The sequence below is a fragment of the Arachis ipaensis genome, chromosome B07 (genome assembly GCF_000816755.2).
Source record: "Arachis ipaensis cultivar K30076 chromosome B07, Araip1.1, whole genome shotgun sequence".
NCBI lineage: Eukaryota > Viridiplantae > Streptophyta > Magnoliopsida > Fabales > Fabaceae > Arachis > Arachis ipaensis.
Genome location: NC_029791.2, coordinates 106,597,317 through 106,606,222, shown reverse-complemented (window position 1 = coordinate 106,606,222; position 8,906 = coordinate 106,597,317). Strand labels below are relative to the sequence as shown.

The following is an 8,906-nucleotide window of genomic DNA, read 5'->3' as shown; positions in this document are numbered from 1 at the left end:
GAGGCTCTTCCTACTGCAAGTTTTCGCTTTAGAAGAGGGATGTCGTCATCGGATAAGTGTCCAAGATGTCTTTCTAGCCAGAAATCGGTTTTACATTGTATTCGGGATTGTCCCAAAGCTCAGCTTGTCTGGCATAGGTTGGATATTTCTTGTCATCCTTTGGATTTGAAGAACTGGTTCTTGTATCATAGCAGAGAGCATCCTGGTGCTCAAAATAAGAGATATCATGCATTGGAATTGGCGGGTTGACTTTCGTTTGATTATGAGAGATGCAAACACGATGACAGATACTATGGCAAAGATGGCGATGAAGTTACAACTTTCGCATGTGGAGCTTCTTTCACCTTGGGAGGAGTTTAAGAGTAGTCTTAAACGGGACTATCCCTCTATTTAGGCAGTTCCTTGTTTTGTTTGTTTTGTTTTTCTTTGTTTAATTTATTTCTTAATTTCAATTTTAATATTTTAATTTTAATTTTAATTGTAATTAGAGAATGTCATGTTGCACATTTTGATTGACAAATTTGTAATTAATCATTGGTAATGATATATAAGAGAAATAGAATGAGTGAAGAAATGAGAGAGAGGAGGAGAGAATATTTTAATTTTGGAGAAAAATATTTAATTTTAATGGCAATGAGAGAGTGACATGTGGTACGTTTTAGTTGTAAAATTAGTAAGATAAGATATAATTTAATTTTAATTGTAATTAGAGAATGTCATATTACATATTTTGATTGACAAATTTGTGTTCATTGATAATAATATATAAAAGAGATATAGTGGGTAAAGGAATGCAAGAGAGAAGTAGAGAATTCTTTTATTTTGAAAGAAAAAAATTGATTTTAATTGCAATGAGAAAATGACGTGTGACACATTTTAGTTGTAAAATTAGTAAGTAAAAATTAGTCATTAATATTAATAATGATATATAAGAGTCTAAGAGAAATAGAGTAGGTGAAGGAATTAGAGAGAAGATGAAAGAGCTATTTAATTTTGGAGAAAATTATTTGATTTTAATTACAATGAGAGAGTGACATGTGACACATTTTAGTTGTAAAATTATTAAGGAAATTATCAACCAAGTTTTTTGAAACAAAATAATAAAATTAATACTGTAAAACATAAAATAAACATTGTCCAAAACATATAATTACACATTTTCAAGTCTCTAATTAATCAAAGGAAAAGTCTAGGAGGTTAGCAACTTTTCTAAATTCTGGCCAGCATGTAACCAACAAGGAAAAGTGAGCCATTAGATGAAATCTCACACTAATCTCACACCATTAAAATCATCATTGATGGCTATTTGATGGCTACAAATACCAAAATTTGCTGGTCCCCTAGCACTCCTCTTAATCAAATATATAACATTATTCAAATTATAACTTAGAACATTTTCGATTATCATTTTCAATTAAAAAAGAAAACGATGGGCGCGTCGGAGAAGTCCGTCCTGCCTTGCCGAAACCCGCTAAAGTCTACGGATTAGGCGGTGCGGATTAGGTGGATTTTTTAATTATGGCGATTTTACATTTTTGAAAATAGTTATTTTTTTTCAAAATTAGGAGTGAGACTCGAATCTACGACTTCTAGGTGAGTATGAAAAGACTATACCATTTAGTTATAACTTGTTAACTAAAAATAATTATTTTTGTTAATACAATGTTACATAATTAAATACACGTATAAAATATTTTTACACGTAATATAATTAAAAAAATTAATTAATATTAACTTTTTTTTGGTCATGGACTAAGCCCAAAAACCTTACTCAAATCCCAACCCAACCGTCCACCCAATTCCCAAATTCATTCTCTCCCTTACGGGAGTTATGCTGTGAGCCTCCTTCCATGGCCTCCACGAGAAGATTATGGCTATCCACTCTGAAATGCTCCAAAATTTGGAATTAAGTTACAAATTTGTTGTTGAGGTTTGAATCAGGTTTTTTTGTTGGCTTCACTTCAGTATAAAATTTCACCGCAAAAATTAAGGATACTTCCTTCAGGTTGATACCATGCTTGACCGCCCAGAAGAAGATATTGATGCTTCACTTCAGTATAAAATTTCACCGCAAAAATTAAGGATACTTCCTTCAGGTTGATACCATGCTTGACCGCCCAGAAGAAGATATTGATGCTTCTTTTCGAAAAATGCCTGCAACGGTACGTGGTATTTAATTATAATAAAAAATGTTGGTTATCTCATAAACAAGATGTAATGGTATAGCTAACAACATTTTCCATGGCTAGTGAGGTGTAAGCAATAAACTCAATATTTTTGAAAATGGATGTTTTTAATTGTTAAAAAAAATTAAAATAATAAAATATAATTTTTAATTTTTTAATATGTTTTATATTTTTTTATCTTATTTATAAAATTAATAATAAAAAATTACATTTTATTTTTTTAATTATTAAAAAAAAATAAAAAATCACACTTTATTTTTTTAATTGTTAAAAAAATTAAGAAGATCATTTTCAATTTTTTCTTCATTTGGGCTCATATAAGTTCATTTTGTTTCAGCCGGATTCAATTGTTCTCAGACCAAAGCGAACACAAAATATTGCTACAACTTAAAAAGTGATGCCGTGACAAAAAAGTGTTGATAATCCATTAATCCAAATCAACAATCAAAGTATTCTATGACCCAAAAAAAAAATCACTAATATTCTTCAAAAAAAAAAAAAAAGTAAGAAAAAATCGTGAACCATTGTATTACACTATTACATTACTGTTTCCTAAAGCGTGACCGTAACATGCAAAAGCAACAGAAAAACGTGATCGTTCAAGGATCAAAATTTACCAAGGGCACGAGGACGAAGGATCTGACCGCAATTAAGAAGACGACGAACCTAGTTAGGTTTTACCATGATATAGTGTTTTATTATATTTGGAATGCCCTGATAGTGTTTGATGAAATGCTTGACTGGGCGTTTATTATAGGTAAATAAATGTACGAAACCGATTGTTGGATGGATGTGACTTTAACAAAGAAGGACGCTGCTGGGTGGGTTTACAGAGGCGAAGGAGCTGCCAACATTGTTCTCGCTTACGTTGGATCATATCCTCCTTTTGTGCGTGCATTACTTCATTCTCTTTCTCTTTTTTCATTCAAATTTATGTGTGTTCTGACCCCAACAAATGAAAATTCATGTTGATGAGCTCAGATTGGGAAAGTGATGCGCTTGCGCAAGGCTCCAAGGAACTGTGCTCTTGCTATGAGGAGCCCCTCTGCTTTGAACGCGCACGAACACCTTCTCTGGAAAGACATTGATCAACTCATAGGATCTTCCGACAGCGAACTTGCATGCCATCTATTTGTCGAGCACGTTATGAAGCCATTGCTTGGTTCCCAATATGTTGATGCTGGGGTATGTAGGATAAACTTGTATGTTAACATTTTACTCATAATGATGATGATCTGTACTCTTATCTATATTTTGTTATTACCTCGTTGTTAGATGCATGTCATGGTGTTGAAGGAGTTTCTTGAGGCAGTTGAAAAGGACGTTATTTCTAAGCGTCCTATTTGGCGAGTTGATAATGCCAAGATTGACACGCTTTGTGAATCTGTGCTACTCATGTCCGATTATTCGCTCTTTACTCATGGTACTCACATATCTCCATATGAAATTACTTTTACCACTTTCTGTTAAGGATTTGCTTGCTTCAATATGGTTTTACTTAGATAATTTTCCATCTGAAGTTGGAGAAGTTGGTATTCAATAGTATTGCCTGTATTACTTTGTCTCCCTTGAGTTGCAATACAAACTAGAGAAAATGTCAACTGGGGAATGACCCAAATTAAATATTGCTTTGGGTAGAACCCAACTTGCCATTGATCATTCAAGTATTGATGAGCTGCTTATTCAACTGCAAGGACATAATTAAGCCTCATTTACATCCCGTGGGATTTAAATTTGACTAATGTTATATGCACTATTTTTGTTTACATTACTCTTGTACACTTTTCGTTTTTTAGTATCAAATGTGATTTATAAGAAGTGAGAGATGATAAAATGTTTGTCTTTTATACCATAAACGAAAAAGCGTATAAGAAACATGTATGAAAAGAGTGGTTCAAATATTATTTCTATTTTTCTGTTTACCCCTGTAATATTAATTTGGTAAGATGATTTTAGTCATCCCGCTTACCTATTTGTAAAATATTTGAAATTTCTGTTGCAATCTCCCTTTCATTCCATTTCAGGGGCCCTAGAATCTAGATCTTGCATATCTGTTGAGATAAAGGTACCTGGTCCACAACTTTAACTTGATTGTCTCACCTGCTTCCTTTCTATTTCTCTTTCTCTTTCATTTGGTTGTAACATTTGAAGTCTTCTTCAAAAAATGTAGCCCAAATGCGGATTTCTTCCTCTGTCAAGATTCATATCTGAAGGAACTGCAATCAAAAGAACGATAACACGTTTTGCAATGCACCAAGCCCTGAAATTGCATCAAGGAGAGGTACCTCATCAATGTAATTTGACGTTTGCTGGTATCTTGGTTGCTGCATTGTGCATTCTTCTTCATGTTCTCACATTATGTAGTGACAACATTTTTTTTATTAACCTTATATTTTCTTCTCTTACCTTAAAATTTGAGATACATATTTTTCGAATCATTGTAGATAGCACTGATAAGTGAATATAATCCACTTGATCTGTTCTCTGGATGCAAGGAAAGAATTTATAAAGCTATTGTGGACCTTTTTACTACCCCTCAGAACAATTTCCGGGTATTTTTGAATGGCTATCTCATATTTGGTGGATTGGGTTGTGGAGCAAAAGATACAAATGTTTCTATTGCGAAAGCATTTGAGGATTCACTTAAGTCTGTCATTGTAGCTGATGCTGGTAAATGTACAGAGAACTTAGTCACTCTTGTTGCTGAGGCCGTGCAAAAGTCAAGGGTACTAGATCGGCTCTTGGAGGTTCAGAAGCTTGATAGTGTTGACATTGAAGGAGCCATTCATGCATACTATGAAATTACTTGTCAACAGTGCTTGGTTTGTAAAGAATTGAGTGACGAGCAAGCAAAAAGATTTTCTGTTTTTCATTCTGCTTCTTTGGATGAAAGCTTGAGAATTGTGAAAGACTATTTGATAGCAGCAACTGCAAAAGACTGTAGTTTGATGATATGCTTTAGACCAAGAAGAGAGGGAGATTCTGGATCTGAATACAATAACGTATGTCTTAAGTCAACTAACCAAACCTTTGATTTTAAGGTAGCAGCTCATTGCATCTTATTATTTGTTTAAATTTCTTTGATGAGATAAACATTGGACAGTGCATCACATTATTTATTTATTTATTTTATTTCAGCAGCAAATTAGTAATTTTAGGCCCCATTCTTGGTGATTCTATTATCAGTTTCTTTATCTATGATGTGACAAGAATTATACTTGTAATGCTTGTTATTCCATGCATCTTAGCTTGGTTGCAATTTGTTCTTTGTCAGGTTCATTTTCTCGACCTGGATTTGAAACGTTTGAGTAAAATGGAAGAACATTATGAATTAGACAAGAAGATCGTGAGCTGCTACACCGAAATGATTGAGGGGGATGAAAAAAGAAAGAAAGTCACAAACTTGCAACCTTCATAAAGTGCAAACTGGATTTAATGGATTGTTATAGCTGAGACTTGACAAAGATTGCAGTGGTATGCACGCATAACTAATTTGATTAACATTCTTATTTCCCTCAATGTCTTTTATGTATCTTTTGGTCGAACCCATTAGACCATTATATAAATATACATGGCCCATGCTTGGATCAAATGGTCATGTGAAGGTTGCAGTTCTGGTCAATTGAGACTATGGAATTTTTTATCTGTGCATATATGACTTCTAGGTGCATATAGAATGGATAATGGTATTGAATTTTTTCCCCCTGAAAAAAAGAAGAAACTTTTAAATAATTTGCATTTCCTCCATGATTAGAATTTAGCTTGGCAAACTTCATGATCATAATTAGCAGCTAACTTCCCAGTGTATGCAGTAAAGGGTAATGAGGATTTGACAAAACCCAGCTTATAGGCCGTGTCTTCAGCTCAGATCTGGTTTTTACTTTGTCAGCGTAATTTGGCCATTGCGTGGCTGATGATCTGTGTGCCAATGAGTTTATGAGCTGTTACAAGGTTTTCTCTCTCTCTCTCTCTCTCTCTCTCTCTCTCTGAGACACAAACTAGGATGTATTTATTATCTCATGTTTGAGTAGTACAAAATGGACATATGTAGGTTGAATTTGCAGAAGCAGCTCATACTTTCTCCATTCTGCTGGCACATTCAAATTAAAGCTCATACTGGGATAGTGTTTATTTGAAGCTCTCATTTTCTTTCTTTACGAATTACAACCTTGGAGAGAGCAGTTATGTGTAAAATACCATTGTATCATAAATGTGATAAAACATGATTAGTTTTGGCAAATGTTCATATAGAAATTACTTGATATTGATAGATGAAAATGCTACAGCTCATTTGTAGTTTTGGCATACTTGTTTCCAGAATTCGTTAACATTAAGTCCCTCAACATCTCATCTCACTTTCTTATATTGGAAAATCTCTTTATACATTTTGTTGAATGCGTATCTCATTGATCTGATTATCATATTTACAGGCCAATTCAAATTCCAAGAAAACCGTTCTATTGGGAAAATACATATTTTCTTGCTCCTATAATTTATAGTACTAGTACCACAGATACTTCAAATTGTTGGAATACGTAGAAAACTAGAAATCTGTGACCCGTAAAGAGAAATTTAGATACAAGACCAGTGTGGCAGGTAGAAGAACAATATTCTTTGCTGCAAGTTTAAATATTATTACACTCAAACTGACAAGAAATAACGTGTTACCCACAAAACAAGCTCCTTTGGGTGCAGTATCTCTTCAACAGCAAACCTTTTTCCACTGTAAGTACGGACAGATGGAACATATTTTTAGAGTTTCCTATATCGTGGAGGATGGTAACCAACATCTGTTTTGTAAAATAATATATATATATGGTACAAATATCTTTGACTTACCATGCTTTTGTGTTTGTCCTGTCTTTCTATGTATTCCATTAATTCTTCTTGTTTTATCAAAGCTTCGTATAGAGCCTGTTTAGGAAGCGAATTAAACAGTTTAAAAATACACCTTAAACTAGATGATATAGTGGACTAGCCAATTTGATGGCAAATCATACGTTATAATGTTTCTCTTCAAAATTTGAGAGTAAAGCAGCAGGAGATGCTGCCTTTCAGCTGGAAGAAAAGAATGTGATTTCACAAAACAAACTGCAGTTACCTTCTTTGTAGCAATCAACTCTGATTCCAATGCATCAACTCGATAAACTGCAGCATTCAGCTGCTCCTCTTTCTCATATGTCATCACATTAGATTTTGATTGTAGCATGTTAACTTTCTCTTCAAGCTCGCCAAGGCGTTTCAAGGCTGATGCGGGGAGGTTTGTCTCTGTGAACTCAGGAGCAGGTGAAGGAGTACCAGATTCTTCCATAGACACTGAATCAACAGTCATGCTTGTTATACTTTGAGAAGAATTAGATTCATGCCTCAGTATTCCTTTAACACCACCAAATGCTATCGAACGGGCAAAAGTAACGAGGGCTAAGAAGAAGCTCATTATGACAGTCCAGATATATGCTCGGTTTCCATCAGGACATTTTTCATTACTCGATAGAAATTTTTCTGCAATGAGCACCAATGTGTTAACAGGAATACTAGTCTTGGATGCCAAGAATTTGGATCACTTAAAGCATATTGACCTTGAAAAGATGTATGCAGCTTAGAATGACAAATACTTTTGAATTATCAATTTTCGGTTAAGTATGGCATATCAAAACACTAGAAAATTAAGGAAAGATGTACAACTAAATAACCTGTTGTTGAGGCAGATGAGTTTTGAGATGTTGCTTGCTTTTCCTTCCAGCCAACATCCACAGCCTTGTCAACCATTGGTATATACTCATCATGCTCAGAGAAACCCTTAGCAGCATGATTAGCCTTTCCAACCAGTCTTGCCTGCAAAAACACAAATCAAATTCTTCTTAATTTATTGCAGTGCAGAAATTTATTCTTTTGGAACCTCAAGCTCATGCTGCTAACTTACTTCTTCATGCACTGGAGTCAAGATAGGGTTTATATGATTCCCACTTGCTTTGGGAGATGTAATTTCGTCAACTTCAGACCCTGACTCTCCTGTAGGTGTATCACAACTTCTTATCTGTCCTCTCAGAAACAGAAAATTCAAAGAAAGATCTAATCAATTCTCAACTCTGTATTCTCATTCATGCAATGAATGTCTAAGATTAAGATGATGTTAGAAACTGTACCATTGGATAAGATGTCCTATCGCATTCGAATGCGGTCGCCTTATCGTTAGTATCTGTTACTATTTGTCTAGAGCAATGTACTTCACCATTGAGAACCATCTACATGCCCGGAATGGTTCTAGTTGAGTTACTGTTAGAAGTAAAGCACAATGAAAAACCAGACAACAACATTTACATGATATACAGCAAACCTTTATAATGTTTGGGTCTTGCCATGGCCCTTTATCAGATCTCATACAACCATCCCGATCAGCACAAGTGCAAGTACCACCAAGAAATTCTGGCAGCTCACTGAAAAGTTTCAGTTAATCAGAATTTTCCTAAAAACAATACAAGTTGACTGAGTTAATTAACTAATAGAGTTGAATATAGAGTTACCTCGCATCAATAACTTCAAGTAATTTACTCTGGAACTTGTTTCCGAGAACCTATGCAACATTCATCAATTAATCATACACTGAAAACCGTAGAAAGTAATTACTTCAGTGAAATCCTTAGAAGAATGATCTTAAACGAGTTAATCCCTAAAATAATCTCTGAGATTGGCCGCTTGCATTGAAAAGGTCCCCGAGAT

At 34.3% G+C, this 8,906-nt stretch overlaps 2 protein-coding genes across 9 annotated transcripts in view; one reads left to right on the top strand and one right to left on the bottom strand.

Annotated features, from left to right (window-relative positions):
- LOC107610102 (inositol-pentakisphosphate 2-kinase-like) lies at positions 2,642 to 6,895 on the top strand. 8 transcript variants are annotated; one of them, XM_021106170.1, is made up of 10 exons: positions 2,651 to 2,855; positions 2,944 to 3,074; positions 3,168 to 3,371; positions 3,462 to 3,609; positions 4,211 to 4,251; positions 4,357 to 4,467; positions 4,631 to 5,227; positions 5,461 to 5,660; positions 5,990 to 6,137; positions 6,617 to 6,747. In XM_021106170.1, exons 2-8 carry the CDS (start codon positions 2,952 to 2,954, stop codon positions 5,602 to 5,604), a joined length of 1,368 nt encoding a protein of 455 aa, XP_020961829.1. In that variant the 5' UTR covers positions 2,651 to 2,855; positions 2,944 to 2,951; the 3' UTR covers positions 5,605 to 5,660; positions 5,990 to 6,137; positions 6,617 to 6,747. The 8 variants fall into 8 exon arrangements, with proteins under 8 accessions (XP_020961831.1, XP_020961830.1, XP_020961829.1 ...); XM_021106165.1 differs by lacking the exon at positions 6,617 to 6,747 and adding an exon at positions 6,238 to 6,581; XM_021106169.1 differs by lacking the exon at positions 6,617 to 6,747 and adding an exon at positions 6,218 to 6,581.
- The window catches only part of LOC107610101 (phosphatidylinositol/phosphatidylcholine transfer protein SFH6), a 4,258-nt gene continuing 1,973 nt past the window's right edge, over positions 6,622 to 8,906 (bottom strand). Inside the window, exons 7-14 of the mRNA XM_016312174.2 lie at positions 8,711 to 8,760; positions 8,524 to 8,623; positions 8,333 to 8,431; positions 8,110 to 8,223; positions 7,880 to 8,021; positions 7,288 to 7,688; positions 7,026 to 7,100; positions 6,622 to 6,909 (exon numbers count right to left, since the gene is read on the bottom strand). Of these exons, the coding sequence (XP_016167660.1) occupies positions 6,889 to 6,909; positions 7,026 to 7,100; positions 7,288 to 7,688; positions 7,880 to 8,021; positions 8,110 to 8,223; positions 8,333 to 8,431; positions 8,524 to 8,623; positions 8,711 to 8,760 (1,002 nt within the window). The 3' untranslated portion in view covers positions 6,622 to 6,888. The remainder of the gene's footprint in view (positions 6,910 to 7,025; positions 7,101 to 7,287; positions 7,689 to 7,879; positions 8,022 to 8,109; positions 8,224 to 8,332; positions 8,432 to 8,523; positions 8,624 to 8,710; positions 8,761 to 8,906) is intronic.

Excerpts from the sequence above, each read along its gene's own strand:
- LOC107610102 (XM_021106171.1), top strand. The coding sequence starts at position 2,952 with ATGTACGAAACCGATTGTTGGATGGATGTGACTTTAACAAAGAAGGAC. Across the intron at positions 3,372-3,461 it reads CCCAATATGTTGATGCTGGG|ATGCATGTCATGGTGTTGAA; the intron begins GTATGTAGGATA and ends CCTCGTTGTTAG. Across the intron at positions 4,252-4,356 it reads GCATATCTGTTGAGATAAAG|CCCAAATGCGGATTTCTTCC; the intron begins GTACCTGGTCCA and ends CAAAAAATGTAG.